Source organism: Solea senegalensis, linkage group LG3, assembly GCF_019176455.1.
Source record: "Solea senegalensis isolate Sse05_10M linkage group LG3, IFAPA_SoseM_1, whole genome shotgun sequence".
NCBI classification, from domain to species: domain Eukaryota; kingdom Metazoa; phylum Chordata; class Actinopteri; order Pleuronectiformes; family Soleidae; genus Solea; species Solea senegalensis.
The window spans coordinates 24,192,700-24,211,048 of NC_058023.1; the positions used below are offsets into that span (position 1 = coordinate 24,192,700).

The 18,349-nt window shown below is 39.2% G+C and overlaps 1 protein-coding gene across 8 annotated transcripts in view; it reads left to right on the top strand.

Moving 5' to 3' along the window:
• Positions 1-18,349, top strand: part of osbpl8 (oxysterol binding protein-like 8) — a 67,305-nt gene that overhangs the window by 29,475 nt on the left and 19,481 nt on the right. For 4 of the 8 annotated variants that reach the window (XM_044021021.1, XM_044021024.1, XM_044021023.1 and 1 more), the window contains exons 3-5: positions 80-116; positions 1,502-1,678; positions 17,488-17,561. In XM_044021021.1, coding sequence (XP_043876956.1) covers positions 80-116; positions 1,502-1,678; positions 17,488-17,561 — 288 coding nt within the window. Of the gene's footprint in view, positions 1-79; positions 117-1,501; positions 1,679-5,479; positions 9,548-17,487; positions 17,562-18,349 lie in introns of those variants that run through there. The other 4 variants (XM_044021027.1, XM_044021028.1, XM_044021026.1 and 1 more) reach the window with 4 other exon arrangements.

Here is an 18,349-nt window from a genome sequence, read left to right on the forward strand (position 1 = left end):
TTCCTAAAATCAATTTCACTCCCTCTACCCACTGTTACTTTACTTTTTTTGACTGTCTCCACCCTTTTCCACCTTTTAGCACCAATCAGAGTTGAGAGAGCACCATGCCAATCCCGGTAAGCATTGTTCTTTTAGTGGAAGGGCTAATGGCAGTGCACAACATTAGGGGAAGTACCACGCCTTCTATTCAAGGGCCAATGAAACATAATGCTGCTTTTTCATTACATGGTCTCGGTGCAGCTTGCTTCGCCTTTTTTTTTGCTTTTCCGTTAGTGCTAGTACCTGGTACTTATTTATCCATGCAAGCTGAGCCGATACTACGTGTGACGTCGACAGACTGCCGGCTATTGATTGCATGATGTCCGACACAAGAATCAATCCAGAACCGTAGATCACTTAAAAATCCTGAAAACTTGTGTTAATCTCCAACATTTAGGAAATTTAACAGAGCAGTCTGGTGTATTTAGCGACAGCACTGCAGAAAGCCTGCGATCACAAGCGACGAGCCGCATCACAACCCCTGCCACTGTATTTCAGTGACTGTCTGTGCTCCGGTCATGCAGGAAGTAGTATAGTAGTACAAATCTTTTTAATTAACTGATTCTAATGATTCAGTACATTGAAAAGAACTGCTTTCCAAGTCACTACTTTGTGTATGTCGCGTTTAAAACAAAGTCACAGCAGTTTCATGCAGCCGTGCTGTGATGACCTCACCCACGTTGAAGAGGTTCTGTATTGTAATGGAAAAAACAACCAAACCGTGTAGAGGTGAGGCTAGATGGGACCATGTAGTGGAAGCGGCATAAGTGTGCATGTTTCAAGTCAGGCATAAAGCTAACGACATGATTATATGATACTATGATACTGACCTTGTTCAGGTATGAAGGCTGTCTATCTGTAGCTGTAACTCTTTACTGTCACTGCTGTCGCAGGTATTCAAACTCTTCACCTCCACTGTGACATCACTGCTGTGAGTTAGTGTGTTAAAAAATTATTGATCAGTAACATCAGTAATAACCTGCTCACTGCACCTTTATTCTTGTGACCCCTGTGGTTGTACATGAAACATCAAGTCATGTCTTGTGCTCATATTGATGTCAGTGCACTAGCATTATTGACAAATGTCGATGTAAAAACAGATTGGAAGAGTTATTCTTTACCAGGTTTAAGAAGGAAGCTGTCATACAGCAAGTGAATAAGAGAGTGAACTGTTAGAGCCCAGAAACATCCACTGAAAACTGTGATCAGATCACTCAAGACCGCTATTAATACCTCACATTTCTGAATAATAACATGACAGTCAGCCTCATTAACCCCACGTCAAGCGGCCCTGATAAAGGATTAACAGCTATTTTTTAATCATCGGGCACAAAGATGTTGTATAAATCAGGAGATCTTTAGGTGGCAACATGTGGCTTGGTTTTCCATGATTCATCCAACTTTCTCCACCTCACCTGTCTCTATTTGTCATTTCCCCATCTCTCTTTCTCTGCCTCTGTAGCTTTTGTAGCGTGCAGTGATGACACCGTCCTTCTGACGCCAGGCAGGATGAGCCAGCGCCAGGTGAAGGAGCGGGACAAGGACAAGGACAGGGAGAAGGAGGCGGGCCTTCAAACGCCCAACAGGGAGCATGTCGCCTCACCTTCCACCCTCAGCCCAGGAGTGAGCTACAGCCACGGTAAGATAAACAGTTGGTTCATTTACGACGAGTGGGCCAGATCTAAAATTGTGTGTGTCCGTTAACTGTTGTTGACATCATGTATTTATGGTGAAAACTTTACTCAAACAAGACTTTGCCGTTCATTCATCCATTATCTAGGCTGTTAGCCCCCTACCACCCTTTCCCAAAAGAAAGTGAACATCACTTCAACATCCCGTGAACCCTGCATTACGCACACTAACTTTGATGCACTAGAGTTTGTTTTTACTTTGTTTTCTTAGACTTGAAAATTGCCCTAAAATTAGCAATAAGATGTTCATACCTTTACAAACAAAAAGAGTTTTTGTTTGGATGAAGTCTCTACTGGCTCTGTTTTATGAGGCTGAAGGCAGAAGTCAGTTTTATTCTGTAGCAACAGACCTGAACAAAGGCATGACTGAATAATCAACATGCCTGACCACTTAATTCACACTTTGTCGCCGACTGTACAATACTCCAGATAAGAGCACAAACTGTGTGTGTGTAACACCTAAATATTCTCTGTCAAAGAGCTAAAGATGCTTGAACGTTGTGTTTGCAGTTCCTGTGTCCTCTAAACATACCCTGAGCCTCTTAACTCACATAATCCTACTTCCTTTGTCTTTGCGTTCTTTGGCTTACATTTTCTTAGATTTAAGATTATCACTTTAAGACACTTAGAAAGCAGTTGCCAGAGTTTTCAGTGTGCTCAGTCTTTACCATTCTCAGACAGGTGGAGGCGGTGGCTCATGCTCACTTCTTCAGTGGTTCTCAGCCTGCTCATTTACTTACACACTGCTGCAAACCTGTGGTCTCCTTTACACTTTCTCCGTTTGTTTTTTCCAATTAAATCTTGTATCGATCTTCGTTTTTTTGCCAGTGTCAAGAATTGTGACATTATACAGTCACACACCACATCATTTTTATAATACTAAACAACATAGACCAAAAACATCAGCTCAGTTCATATGCACAACACTATCACAACAGCATTGTGGCAGAAATGCCAGGTTCTAAATATTTTAGTTAGGATTCCAGTACTTGAAATTAATTTTGTTGATTTGTGTTTTTAATGTTTCTCACATGCACGATGTAGTACTAGATTAAACAATACCTTCCGTCAGTCTTTTGGAGTTGGTGCACTGCAATCGTTGTTTTCTCACATTGTCAGTGAAAATGCTGAACAGTTTCTGTTGATGCATGCCTGCTTGGGACGAGTCTTGGCATGAGACATACTGAGTCCATCTCCAGATGAATTTTTAAAATAAATCAGGTGTGGACTCCAAACGGCTTGGGAATTATTATCGGTACCTGATCATATAACTGTAAGTGCCCATAATATTCCTTCATCAAATCCTTGTGATACTCGGCTTTGATCAGAATCTGCCTGAAATTTGTGAAAGTTGTCTTTTGAACATTTATAAAAAAAATGGCGGTTGTCACATACAGCAAGGGAGTAAATTAGCAATAGGAAGTATATCTGACAATAAATAAGCCTAAGGGTATATTTGACCACAGTCGTAAGCCACCCTTCATGCTACTTTTACCTTGCAGTTGTGTTGCAGTGCCCTCTTGTGGTTTCTTCGCTGTGGTTATTCAAATGCCAGCCAACTTTCGATGTACTACATGGCTTTTGTGTTAATAGAGCTAGATCTTTTTTTTGTCACAGTGCATTGGGGAGTTTTCAGATAATAACAAACAATATAGACTGTGACTGTGGTATAATGGACAGGGTAAGAAACTATTATTAGCACTTTTCCAGGCATAAGAGCACAATATTTTAAATTAAAAAGTTGTTGCCGTTGTTGGGTGATCTACAGATTTTAATTCTATCTGTGTAAAATTAACACTGTTAACTGGCTAACACTGGCTAACTTTTCGTTGATTTTCAGGATCACAGGGCAGATGTGAGGGCAGAAAGAGAGGATGTCTTGTATGACAGATGGATAGAAACACCATACTATTTTTCAATGTCAAACATTGTTGGTGCGATAATACAAGCAGGGTAAAACACACAAGACCATTCACCATACCGTGTTGGCATTGATGCATAATTTTTGTTTGTTCTTTTGGGTTTGTTTGTTTTTTTTTGCACCACAATAGCTGTAAGTCTTTTTCCCCACAAGGTGGAGCAAGCACTGCAGAAAACTCAGTGATTATCTTTGTCACCACAAAAGTTGATGTTCAGTATGTTGTACATAATAGACTCCATGTTTCCCCTAAAGGATCTTATTAGTGCCAACTCATTGCACACTATTATTTAGTGTGATTTGTGTACGTTGTGTGTTTGTGTGTGTATGCTCACATGCATATACAGTACATGTATGCTCATTCCATGAACTATCTTTTGTGAGATTTAAAGGTTAAAAACTTGCTCTACATCACTGCTCTTTTTCTTCTAGAATTTTCTGTAATATAGCTATTATTGCATCAGCAATCAACCTGTTTTTGTGAAGACCTCTTTTATTCAAGTGTGACAGGCTCTCCCCATGCAGCTGCCTCCCCACCCAACCACAACTGCATCTATGTGAAAAGAGGTAGCATTAGAGCTCTCTCTGACCTCAACCCAAATTGGGTAGTCATGGCAACTGACAATACTTAAGCTTGCACTTGCCCCAATGTCATTGTCTGCTCTGATTTGTTCTTTGTTTTTTTTTCATTAACATTGGTTCTGTATAATATCCTTGGATCTATCTTTGTTTATGATTCAGGATTTTCTTGGTTTTGATCATTCTATAATACAATATAAATGTGTGATAAGTAATAGGTAATAATGTGCCAGTTTTGTGGATCTAAAAAGTATTTGACAGTGACATTAGGGCTGTCTCTATCTGAAATTTGGATATCCATTCAAACTTAAGGATTTCAAGATCAAATGTTTGAAACCCCTTGGAGATAAAAATATACAGCCTTGAGGCATATTAGACTGTTTGAAGTAATTACTGAGTTGTCCAGCAGAGGTCACTGTGTGCATAGATTGACTTTCATTTACTAATCAGAAGACAGCAGTGATGTAACTGTTCTGTGATAATAATAGAGGTTACAAACAGTCATGAATGTCTGGGATCTTGATTAAACCTAATCCCCTTTTGTAAGTCGCTTTGGATAAAAGCATCTGCTAAATGCTTAAATGTAAGTGATATGTGAGTTTTTGCTATCGCTACATGGTCAACATTAGCATGACCAGCAGCAAAAATGTTCTATCAAACAAACGTCGTTCCTTTATTCACTTTCCACAAATTAGCTCATGTTTTGGCTCTTTGTTCTAGCTCTTCTTTACTTTGACTGAAGCTAGCATGGTGAGTACTCATTGTCAGTTAGTACTGGCAGCCTTTGCTGTCACTGTAGCATCTGTCCTCAGTTTAGCAAGAGAGGTCGATGAAGTAGTGCTGCTCAGATGGTGTATGATAAGTTCCTGTCAACAAAATGACAGTTGAATGTCTGCATGCCACTGTTATGTCCAGCACTTGGTCTTTATTTATAGTAAATTTGTGCTGTTTTGGGGTTGGTGATTCAGACTGCTGTCATAATGTAATTGTGAGTGTTGTTTGTTTTATTTATTTTTATCCTAGATTAGTTGCATCATCACATACGCACAGAGAAATTCGGGTGTCTGTGCGCTGGCTGCCAAGTGACTCCACTTTTTCTTTATGAGTTACTGAGTTCAAAAATAAACCCAGGACTCAGGAGGTTGTTTGAGGTTTCTTCAGTCTGCTATCTCTCGCTATCTCTTTCTAGGTAAATGGAAATTCTACTTGTCAGAGTAACAGAGAGTGAGAGAGATGTGGAAGGAAGATAGGAAGACAAATTATAAATAGAGTAAATAGGGGGTGACTGATAACAAATGCATATACAGTAGCCGTGACGTCAGGTGAACTGAGGGGGCGAGATGGGATGCAAAGAAGTGTGAGAGCAGGGGTTAGAGTGGATTTAAACTCAGCCTCTTGGATTATGCCCTGTCAGATGGGGTTAGCAACACGTATGGGGCTGGTCTTACCTTTTCCCTCAGCCACTGTCAGTCCTGTGTCTGGTCTTCCACCTATGCTTTCATCCAATGAGTGGCTGAGCTCTGGAAGGCCTAAGTGCTAATAGGGACAAGGCTTGCCAGTGGTGATTCCCAGCAGAGTTAGCAAAGAATCTGTGGAGTTAAACAACGACAGGACAACATGATGGAGGACGTTTCAGCTTTGAGGCCTGAACTTTGCTTGAAAGCCCAAAGGCTCGCCTGGACAGGCACAACCTTAGTACACAGGCTTTAGCCTGAAAGGTATGACGTTGACGAAAAATGAGTGCTTGTTAGTGTTTTATGTAGCACAACACCTAAAACCCCTTTGTCCTCTTTGTCCTGGTTGTCTTTGCTGTTGTCCCTGGTCATTCTTTGAGTGATGTAGTTCTAACGAGGACAGAAGAATGGTCACATGGACATATAATAAACAGTGAGTTTACGTGCAGTGACGTAGAGCAGACAATGCCTGTTGGCCTGTGTTTAAAAAAGCCTCTTTGTTCCAAAGCTAATCCAGAGCTTAAAGGGTTTCCTTGAAGCCTTTATGTAAGACTGGAGATGTTTGTCTGCATGTGACCTACTGTCTGTGCAAATGTATCATGTCTAGTAAATTGCTGCTCAGAGGATACTGTGTCAGTTTGTCTGCTGTTCTTTCAAAAGTTTGTATTGTAAATGCAATGAATTAACCTTTGGTGACTGTTGCCCTTCCATATTAACATTAAAACAGTTTCAGTAACTAAAAACAAACTGATTAGCAGAAAGCTCTTTGACAGCTCTTGTTTTGTTGAATTTGTTGTGGTAAACTTCAGGCCACGTTCTGCTAGATAAATAAGAGTAAGTCTATGGCCTTTTTAGAAGCTCTGTGAGGCTACAGTTTCGACTGAGTGCTAGTAGCAGCATTTTTAGAAGCTTATTTTTATTTTATTTTTTATTTATACAGATTAACCCATTGAGACATGGGGTCTCATTTTCAAGAGTGACCTGTAAAATGCTAACATGCTAATGTTAAACATGTATTAAGTGTTCCATCCAACTTGAGTTTGTTAGCCTGCTAAACTATGCTAATAGCTCGTAGCACAAAGCACAGCTAAGGCTGTTAATACTCTTGTATTTTGGTCAGTATTTGGACAAATTAAAATTTAGACTAATGCAAATTAAAATTAGCTTAAAACTTTCTAATGAAGGAGTTGCAAAGTTTATATAATTTCAACCAGTGGGATGATACAATTTTTTAGCAGTCCATCCAATAAATGTCAAGGTACACTGTCCATCACCAAATGCCAAAAATGTCAAACCTATGATAGTGTTGTAGGAAAGTGGTTGACCAGAATCTTTAGGATTCATCTCCTTGACACCATCTGTATCAAATCTAAAGTAGTTCAGCTCAGTTAAAGTGTAAACAAATGTTTAAAATCATGCCTCTTTGGAGCAAAATTGACTATATGCGGAGCAGAAAAGCAGATGGGAAAAACCTTAGTCACATGAATGCTTAGATGGGAATGAATGACATGTGTAAAGCAGACTGAATGATTGCAGTAGTTTAAAGCCGTGCTTGACATGGGATTGATGCAGTTGTGTAGAGGGTGGTAAGGTGTAGATTTGTCAGAATTAGTACTCATTTGCAGCCTCACTGGAAAGTACTTGAGAAGTGACTGAGCTATATTTAGCAAATGTCACTCAAGTGCTTTTTAAATGTCAGTGGACCATCAGAAATGGACCTCTCTGCAAGAAGGTTAATTAGGTCTGGGATCTGAATGATGCACTCAGAACATCCTAATTACCTGTGGTAATTAATGCACAAGAGAGAAAGCCTGCAGATTCATCAGATTCATTACTTGCAGCAACAGCAACGGGTTGCTCTGTTTACCTCTTAAAGCTTAATTGAAGAATCAGTCTTTCATGGCAGTGTGTCACCACATTTGATTTAAGTCCCAATGTCAAGTTTTTCCATTCTTGCAAAAATGCATTATTACTCACTGGTGTCTTTGCAGAACTCTTCCTTTATATTCAATTCTCACTATCTAGTTACTTGGCATAAGCAACCGTGATGACCTCAGTTATCTTCTGTGGCCTTCAGCACAGCAGCTGTTTTCTTGCTATCAGTTGAAAACAATGTAGCCTGGATCCTGACAAATCAGCTTTTGTCTGCTTTGAGCCACATTTATCCCTGAAGACACAGCAAGACTTGCACCATGGAGACAACACTGGGAAACTTGATCTGCTAACAAGGCAATATACAGTCATTGTCACTTTTTCTGTCACAGAGAGTGAATCTTGTTTTAGCACTATTTAACTCTAGGAGAAGCACATGTCTCAGTGAAGTTGCTTCTTTCAAATGACAGTTAATGTAAATCTGGATACTGACTCGAGCAAATACAAGTTAAATCTAGTATGTTGTAAATATATTGGCACACCAAGATGATGAAGATAGAGTTAAATGTCAGTTCTCATAAAGGTTGTCTGGTGTTAACAAAGTGACTCCTTCTGTCCTCAATAGAGTTTTATGTTTTATTATTGTGTGTGTTTGTCTGTGTGTGAGAGTGTTTGTGTTTTTCTGGTCTGATGATTGCATTCTAGTACTATAATTATTTAGAGTAAAGAAGATGTTTAACAGTTATCTTGAAGGGGAATTTCATGGCTGCTAATGTAGATGTTAATTACAGCTGCTTTTTGTAGCCTATTGACTCACCACCTCCGAAGAGCCTACACACTTAATTCTCTCCATATATAGAAATTAATTTTGATTTCTACATGTTGAACAGTAGTGTTTTCCACAGCACTAGTTTGTTTAGTGATAAGGTTTTGGCATCAGTGCAGCAGGTAGGCTACTGGATTAAATTGCTATCATTTCACTCCTAGTGGCTCTGCTTGTTATCATTTTAGCCTGCAACACTGATATTGCTTCATTCAACAGCCCCACACTCTCTTTCGTGGGTGAAAGGCGGGAATAACACTGCATCTGCTGGTTGCATGCACTCATCTGTGGAGTATGGCTCATACACAGGAAATCTGTTGAGACTCCAACAAGTGCTGTGATTATATTAAGGAATTATAGATAAAGCACATTTTTAATCTGAAATGGGATTTTATGTTGAGTCTGTTGCCTTTGCCAAAACTAGCTGTAACTTTTAACATCGTGCACTGATATCAGAGGACTGTTTGTTGAAATTAATTCAGATTTACCATCCTAGACGTCATATATGCAGGCTACTTGATGAGTAATCCACTGAAATAAGATTGAAAAGCAGTGAAGTGTCCCTTAATGAATTAAAAATGGAGTGGAGAGATTGAAAGATGAGGTATGGAGCATACAGACTATTTTCTAGCTAAGATGCAGCTCTCCCGTCCATCCGGAGGAGAGGGAGTAGGAGGGGCTCAGCTTATTCGTTATTAAGTACTTGCAGACTGCTGCTCTCACACACACTTCCAGAGCAGAGAGAAAGAGAGTGTGAGTGAGGAAGGGAGCCGTTGACTGAAGGAAGCGTAGAGGAGAGCAGCATACTGCAATGCTTCAGTGCCTGGTTTCTCAGCTACTGTGTGTTTGTGTGCATGTTTTTGTTTGTTGATTTCTTCTCTCATACAATATCTGCGTGGGACAGAACGGACTGTTACTCCTCCCCTTCCTCAACCTTGTCTCCTCGAGTTTTCTTACCTTAGCACCACCCCACTTCCCCTGCCACCTTACTTCCCAACAAGGGAGCTGCACACCAGCCCCATGATGAAAGAGGAGGGCCTGCTGAGTCGTCGCCGCTTTTCCACGTGCGGCGCAACAGCATCGCTTCGACCCCCACATCCGGATGGCCGGAAACTCATCCGCAATGCCTCCTTTGGAGGCTATAACGAATTGTCGCCTATCTCACTGCCAGGTTGGTTTACCAAAATGTGAAGATGGAGCTTTATATTGGGGTTGCTGGCCCATTACTGTACCATTTAGTTTTTCCTTTTGATTTTTGATTTATTAGCATCTCTGTAGCAGTGATTTAAAGTGTTTGGATTGCTGACGTATGACTATGGTCTGTACTTGAGAGCTGCAGTGCATAACTTTAGGTGATTGTTGTTGTTGTTGTTGATGATGATGACACGATGATACATTATTTAAATGCTGCATCCTTCATCTGAAAACAGGTTTTGTCAATCAATCACTCGACTGAGGGAGCATTTGCGTGTATATGGTTGCTGTGCATTGGTGGGTTCAAGAAACATTTATCAAGTTAACTTGCTGAATGGTTATTTTCGAGCAGAATTAACCTCAGAAACTTTTCATGGATGCTTCTTAGTGTCATAGTCCAATCTGCAGTTGTCTCACTAGTGCAATGTTGCTGTTGCCTCCTTTTTGTTGTGCAACGAGTTAACGTAGGTATGATATCCAAATACAGCTATGCTGAGATACACAGAGAGAGTCATGTGGAACTGATCACTGCCTCAATTGTGTGAATTCATTTGACAGTGAATTGATGGTTTCAATGTAATGGACAGTTGTTTGTATTTTTTTTACGCACTATAGTTTTAAATTAACAGGGTTGTTGTGATCTGTATGTATATCTGATTTTGGACAGTCTTTGGTTTCAGAGAAAGTATTTTGACATTGAGTGACCCACATTACTTCAATATATGCTGCTGTTAACCTTTTGAAACTCCGATTATTTTTTCATGGACATATCAAAAGCATAAACGTTATAAAAGTTGTTCTGTATGTTTATTTGCCATTTCAGCATTAAGGTGCAGGTATACTCAAATGAATTATTTAAGACAATGTTGACACTTCTGAATGCAAAATATTGTAAAGCTGTTTCAAACAGGAACACAATCTGCCATGCTTTATGCATTCTGATGCCTATTTTATGTCATTCCACCCATCAAGACTAATGGGAGGTGACAGGCATCAAAGTGTAGCAATATTCCAACAAAGTCACTGAAGAGGAAGTCGACAATGTAATAAACATGGATGTGAACCAGAGACTGATTGTATATGAAAGGGGAAGTTCCACTGGTTTGTGTGTAAGTCTATGAGAAAATTAGGTTACTTCTCACTTGACTTTCTAAGAAGTTAATGGCCTTGCTACCTTTGGGTCAATACTGGCTACCTTCAGTACCGTATGATGTCAGTTTTGCTAATAATGGTCCCATGAAGAGAAAAGTAGGTGATAAAACGCAACATGTGTTGGTGCATGGATACTGTATGATTGACAGTTATGACCAGTGCGTCCCAATACGTGTATGGATGCACATTTAGGTTGACGTGCAGTGGAATAGATCAGTCAGTTCCACTCCCAAATATGGTCACCTCTGGTTTCAAAAAACTTGAAGCTTCGAAATAAGTACTTGACTCAAATGACATTCTCTCCTCAAAGTTAGACTAACCTATTAATGGATGATGCAGTTTAAACCAGTTGGTGCAGACTTCTCTAATGAATGAGGCAGGACTTTGGCTTTTGCTCAGCTCAGCTGGTTTGGTGTCATATACCACTTTTCATGCAGTGATAATAATCCTCCTTTTTTTAGAAGTACTCAAAAACCCCAGAACATTTAGGATTAAATGAGTTTAGTGTTCATTTGTGAGATCTCTGCCTTTGTTTGTCCTGCTCAAAAGGACACCGACCTGGAGGCAGACAGCTGGCTGACACAAGAGCTTTGAGAGAGTGGATGTTCTCTGTTCCACCTTTGCAGATGCCAGTATTAATCCAGGAAGCACCAACTGTGCACCAAAGTCTTTTTTCAGCAACACACTGCCACCCCTTTTTTTTGCAGAAATCCAGCCTCATTCCACCTTGTACAAACTATCTACTTTGTTGTTTACTATAGAGACATCCTGCAATGTCATTGTTTTGCTCAAGGGCATCCTCGTAGCAGCAGCAGCTGTCGAGGGAAGAGAAAGTGTTCATCATCGTCTTTCTCTCTGCAGACCTTTCCAATGAGTTGAGCTTGAGCTGGTGACCTTGTGGCCACAAGGCAACTTCTTCCACTTCTGAAGCAGCACTTTCTCCAGCGATACAGATATTTCATGCTGCAAGACATTGTCTGAGTCATTGTGTTTTGCTCTCGGTCAGCTCCCAGTCTTGTCTCCAATTCATCAATGTTAGATAGTGTTTTAACAGGCGTTGGCTTTGAGACAAACGAAGGTGAAGGTGACACCTGGTGCAGGCAGGTTGCATCTACTCACTTTTCTTTCTTGTCTTTTTTCCCTTATTTTCACCAACTGGTTCCCTGTTTTTTTTGCACCCACATATCCTCCACACTAGTGTTTGTTGTAATGTCTGACATTCAGGATTAGTGCATACTTACAAAACAGCACACCACTGGTTTATAACTCAGTTTTTGTTTGTTTTCTGGTTCCACATTGCTGCCATAATTATAACTATAATTACATATGCAAAGGTGTATGCAAGTTTTCTCCATCGACTGTCTTTTTTTTAAATTCTTTTTATATAGCACCAAATTATTTATTAGTACATCAAAAAAATATATGTTGGATTATTCCGCAACAATGATTCCATTATTCATTGCATTATAATCAACTACTTTGATAATTGTGGGTTTTTTTTATAAAGTAAAAGCAATTTCTGTTATTTAGATTCTTAAAAGCAAATGTGTCCTGGTTTCTTTGTTCCTCAGTAGCAGTAAGAGGAATTGTTTGTGGACAAAACATTTTAAGACATTGTCACTTTGATATCTTTTGAACAGCAAAATACTCAACTGATAACTAGATAATGAAAATAATTTTCAGCTGCAGCCCTTATTATGTTAAAGCAGAATTGTCTGATATTTAATGATTGCTTTGGTGGTTACATTTAGGGCTGGTGGATAATTCATTTTAAACAGTATTTATCACAGGCTGTAGATACACTGTATACAATACCTTTATTTACTGTGCTTAAAGAAAGACACAATGTGTTACCTTAAAAATGTTTAAAACCCACAATAGACTGGTTTCCACAATTTCCACTCAGGAGAAATGTACACCTGTAATTATTTGAGATTGTTGTTTTTTTTTTATTATTATGGATAATATTTATGGGCACATTGCTCAAGCCAAGTACTAACATACCAATATTCAGTTTAATGCCAGTCAGAATTTGAACCTCTCTCTTGCTTTATCCCTTTCACTACCCCTTGCTTTATGTGCTTGGATGTCCAATTTACAGAATGGTAGTCCTTTTTTCATTTGAACCTGCTGTCTTTACCAAGGATCAAGGAGAGGTCAGCATCTAACAGTGCACAGCATAAACCCAGGTGAACTATAATTATATAACCATTACCGAACAGCAGCCATGGCAATAACTTCTAGCCTAATGCCCCTCACTCTCATCCAGACACATCCTGTTTGAAATATCACCCTCTCCGTGAGATAATATGCTTTAGTCTCGTCAAGCTCTCCGTGTGCAGACAGAATCACAGCTTGGTCCTTATAATGAGGTTTGGGCAGCTAAATTTCAGCTATTATTATTTAGTTTGTTAGTGAAATATGATACAGGCTGCCTAGGAAACCAGACAGAGCTGTGATACTTTGATTTAAAGTTATTAAAATTATTAAAATGACTAAAATAACGACTGCCGGAAAATAACTGAAACCTGTAAGAGATGTGGTCTGTGTTCTTCCAGCAGTTTGGTTTATTGTTGTTTCCTGTCTAGCCATCAATTAGGAGCAAGGGGAAATTGATTGGGAGGTTGTAAATGGTGTATTCAGAAAGCTAATTAGAGGTTGGAAAAAAGCCATACCACTGTGGTGACTGTGGTCTATAATTAGATGGAATCTCGGCTCATCTTCTGGGCTACATGTTGGAACATTGACCATTAGGATAATGTATGTTTTTGAATAGCAGTGGAAGTGTCTTTGTCAAAGGACACTACACTATATACAAAATAAATAAGTACATACAAACTGTCTTTTACCTCTTTCAAACAACTTAGTTGGTCATAAGATATTTTTTCCTGATGCATTTGCCATATAGCTACAACTAGCCATTTGCTCACGTCACCACTGTCACATGACAGTGGTGGCAGCCATCTGTCTTAACTGTGCTAAGTGAAGCATGTATGTAATATGACGTATCCCCTTTTACTTGTCAACATCTTGCTGATATCTTATCCAGTGATTATAGCCATATAGTATTGGACCGAGTATCGTATTAATGCTTATTGATACCGATACTTATCGGAGGAAGAGTGTACTTCAGTGGTATAGTTAATGGTTGGAAAAAAAAGTAGTTGAGTGGGATTATATCAGATGTAAAGTGATTTTAATTAGTATCAGATGAACTGTCAGTATATTTGCCTCTGCTGCATATGAACCCCTGCAATTTAACTGAATACACATCTAGCATCCACTTTACCAAATTGTTTTTACACTCCCTCTCCTTCCCTGAAACTGACGTGCCATCTCTTATTTCTATGAATGTAGGAATGAGTCAAAATAGTAGTCGACACTGTTGCCATGGCAAGTTTCTCACAGTCACCATCACTCAAGCAAATTGCCCCTTAAAACTGTTGTATTCTGGGCTAACAGCTTTCCCCTCCAGTCCATTTTAACACTAGTTCTGTTTACTAGGACCAAATGTACTACAAAATAGAGTTCAATCTCACTCTTTTTATTATTACATTAACATACATAATCTGCACTGTTTTCTCTCTCTCTCTCGCTCTCTCTCCTCCATCTACGATCTTTGTGAGTTCACTGCAGCTCCAGTTTCCAAACCCTCGAGTCAGTCTGCAGTGGGACGTGATTCCTGTACTGCCCCAACACTGAGAGAGAGGCAGAGAGTTTGTTTACATGACATAAGAAAAAAACAAATTATAGTGTTTGTCTGAAGAAACTGGACTTTTTTGAAAAGGGTGTATATATATGGTGCATCATTGGTGTGACTAAATTTCATTTCTCAAACCAGTGGGGTTTTGTCAAATTATTACTGCACATTCACATTCACATTTACCTACACCGTCAGTCAGACCAGAGTTGGACCTAAGCTGGCCTGCTCTGCTCACATGCCACAGTTCCCACTGCAATTGTAACCCTGGTATTAACAGAAGAAGCCTGAACACAGTCCAAAAAATGGCGAAAATCAGCCAGGTACATTTTCTGGACTGATAAAAAGACCAATTTCTTAAATGTAATAATTTAAAGTTCATGGGCGGTAGGAAGCCTTGGATTCCTAGGCTCTACATGCTATCAACTGAAAGGCGTATTAGAGGTACGCCGTTCTGGTCTGAATTTAGCTAGATCTCTGCCCTTCCAGACTTAAAAATAGAGCAGGTGAGGTAGCTGCCACAGCCTCCTTGAAGTCTGGGAAGGTGGAGTCTGACCTTTGCTCATCCCAGTGTCATCTTTCAGCAGTGTCACCATTATGTTTGTGAGAGGAAGACAAAAGCTGTGCTTTTCTCCTTCAAGTCTACTAATATCATTGTCTGTTAATTGGTTTCATTGTAGTTTTTATATGCCTTTGTTGTGGAAAACCAATCGAAAGGATGTAAAAGAAAATTAATTGCAATGCTATGTTAAATGTTTAGAGAGCTGTAAGAGCTTGAAGCTGTCACAATCTTTATTATTTCATAAATCATCCTGCCAGATAATATAATATAATTATTGCTTATTATTTCTAATTAAGGCCAGTGGTGTGGAGGAGTGACATCCTTAAGTGTCTCCAATAGTAATGGATCACCAAGTGGTCTTCACTGATTCAATTTGAGAGTTCATTTATTCATAAATCTGTTGCCTGCACTGTTGATTCAGTTTGATGTTTATTGTCTTACGTGAACTGACTGAACATTAGCATACATTTAATTACAAATGCTAACAAGTTAACATATATTATACTAATGTACAGTATGAGTACGCACAGTATGATGTACGGTATTGTAGCTTTTTTCATGGTAAATAGAGCTGAAACAATTAATCCATTAATCGATTATTAATCCATTAATCGATTATTAATGGATTACTAAATTAATCAATGACTATTTTGATAATCGATTAATCAGTTTGAAGCTTTTTTCATGATTAAAATAAGATTTCTGAGTATTTTCTTCATTTCTTTGCTCTGGATAACAAAGAAATAATCAAAAATTAATCATTTTGGTTTGTGGACAAAACAAGACATATAAGAACATCATCTTTTTGACATCAGGTTTGATGAAGTTTTTCTGATATTTTATGGACCAAGCAATTAAAATAATTGACAGATTAATCGATTATGAAAATAATCATTAGTTGCAGCTCTAATGTTAAATACTACCTTGTGCTGCCCTTGAGAGCAACAGAGCAGCAACATTCAATTCTGTCAAATATTTTCTCCTGTCTACTGTACATGTTAATGAATGTTGTATATTATCATCACCCCTGTGGTTAGCCTTATGAGGGTGAATTGCTCTCGAGGTGTTTTCCAGCTGAAGTTGGCATGGAGATGTGTCTTTCAAGTGGCCACAGATGGTCAGGTGGGACTGTTAATATCCCACTCAACTGAAGCTAGTTTCGCATCTATAGGGCACCGAAGACAAGAGCGTGACTTAATTCCTTGATGTCGATCACTGAAGTTGCTCTGATGGAATTAGTCAGTCAATCTTTGCGTATACAGTCCATACAGTGCTTGGCTTAATACTTTGATGGCGTCATTCAAGTCACTGGCGTGTTCTTGAACAAAACCTGCATGAAAGGAAGTGGCCCATGCTCAACTAGCACTGGACACTTTTATCATTCCTCAGACGATCCATCAGATTTAAAAGATTTTTTTACTGCCCTAGCATTAACCCTTTTGGCCACATAATCTATGAAGCATTTTTTTAATGTGGTGGGTTAAAAAAATAATTCACCTTTGCAATGTATCTTTTCACAATCATTGTTATTTTCCCTTATATTGTATTGTTGAAGGACACTGCTGGAAATTGAAGAAGCAGAGTAAATGAGGCAGGTCAATCCATTAAAACTGGATATAACAATTAATGTCTGTGAAAATTATTATTAAATTATTATTTGCCTAAAAACAACCCTTCAAAGGGATAGATGGGGTTTGTTGAAGTGAGATATTATCAACACTGACTTTACCAAGGTTTGTGAACCACTCCCTCTCCTGCACAACAGTCAACACAGAAAAAAGCAGCCTTATTAGGTAAGTTTTTATCACTAAGGCAAATCCAAACTAAGCAATTCAAACATCAAAGAAACAAGATAACACATTTAAACTTATTGGTGGAGGCAACAGTGGATTAACAACTCCTATGTGCGTGCCATGATAAAAAAATTCTGATTTTCTTAATGGATTTTGGTGCAGGAGAGCACCAAGTCTGCAGTTTCCAGCTGGAAAAGACTGTCTAACTTATCAGTGAGCGTGAGTGCCTGGATCCCATGCCGACTGGTTCACAGCAATGGCACTCGGAGGCGTTCTTGACTTAGTCAGTGTTTATTTTTCAATACTTCATACAGCCACACTTCCAAAAACCTATACTATCCCTTTAAGAATTCAAACTGTGTTGTCTGCACTACAATGTTCAAGTGTGCAGTAGAAATACTAATGATTATTTTGTAGCAAACACAGATGCACAATTTTGTTTTATTTTTTTTTCTAAAGCAAATGAGTCATCAAATGAGATGTAGCTTTTTAAAGATCTGAGACAATGCAGCAGTTCTTTCAGTGAATACTGATGGCCTTTGGGTAGGTGACAGAAACAAATAAAATATTTAAAGGCTCTCTGTCACCTTGAGACCACCAGTGCCAAGATCTCAGTGGGGAATCTGTTGCTGGGGTTATAGCAAGGTAATACACATGGGCACTCTGAGCCACTGAGTGTGTCCTCATGCCTTTTTTCTTCTTTCTTACAGGTTTTGAGAGAGGGAAGGAGGACCTCTTGCCTCTGCCTTTAAAAGAGGACTCACAATCCATATCTAAAAGCAAGGTGAGAGACAGTACATCATTCCACTGATATGTTCTGTAATGTATAAAGTGTAATAAGACCAGAGACTGTGGAAATAATTGCATGAATTCTTTCCTTTTTTTCCCCAGTCTAGCCTCAGGCATAAGATAGCCTACATTCACATTACTCGCACATTACACTCCCTGTGTGTGTCAAACACTCACCAGTTGAAACTCAAACTCAGCCCTCCTCCTTTCTGTCAGGGTCCACATCAAATATGTTTATCATTGCAAATGTGGGAGTTACAGCAAAGACACTTGCGTCAGACTGGAATCCAATTAAAATTCTGTCATGATTCTACAGCCTAATCATTTTGGACTTTGGCCTTTCCTGACAACACAAGATTTTGATGAATTTCTGCGTGTGTGAGACTTCAGTTAATCTTAAGATTCTGCTTTAAAGAAGCAGAGCTGAGTCATAGCTCTCCATCCATCACTCTCCACAGGGAACAGCACAGTCTCAGCCAAAAGAAACTCTAAAGGAAGGGTGAAAAGAATAGAACAGTATAAGGATTAGAAGTGAAAGATGTCAGCTTCTGAGCCCATTATCATTTACCCTCTATGTTTCTCCAAGGCTGCCTGTGGGCATACAGTATACAGCCCATAAGTAACCCCGCTGTAGGATCCCCACGCACACTCATGACTTCTCTTCACTCTCCAATTAGCCTGTGAAGAAACTAGCAGAGATGCACCTGCACTGGCAATTATTTGCCTTATTTTTGCTTTTGCACTGAACAGGAGACACACTGTAACTTTGATTTCATGTAGTCA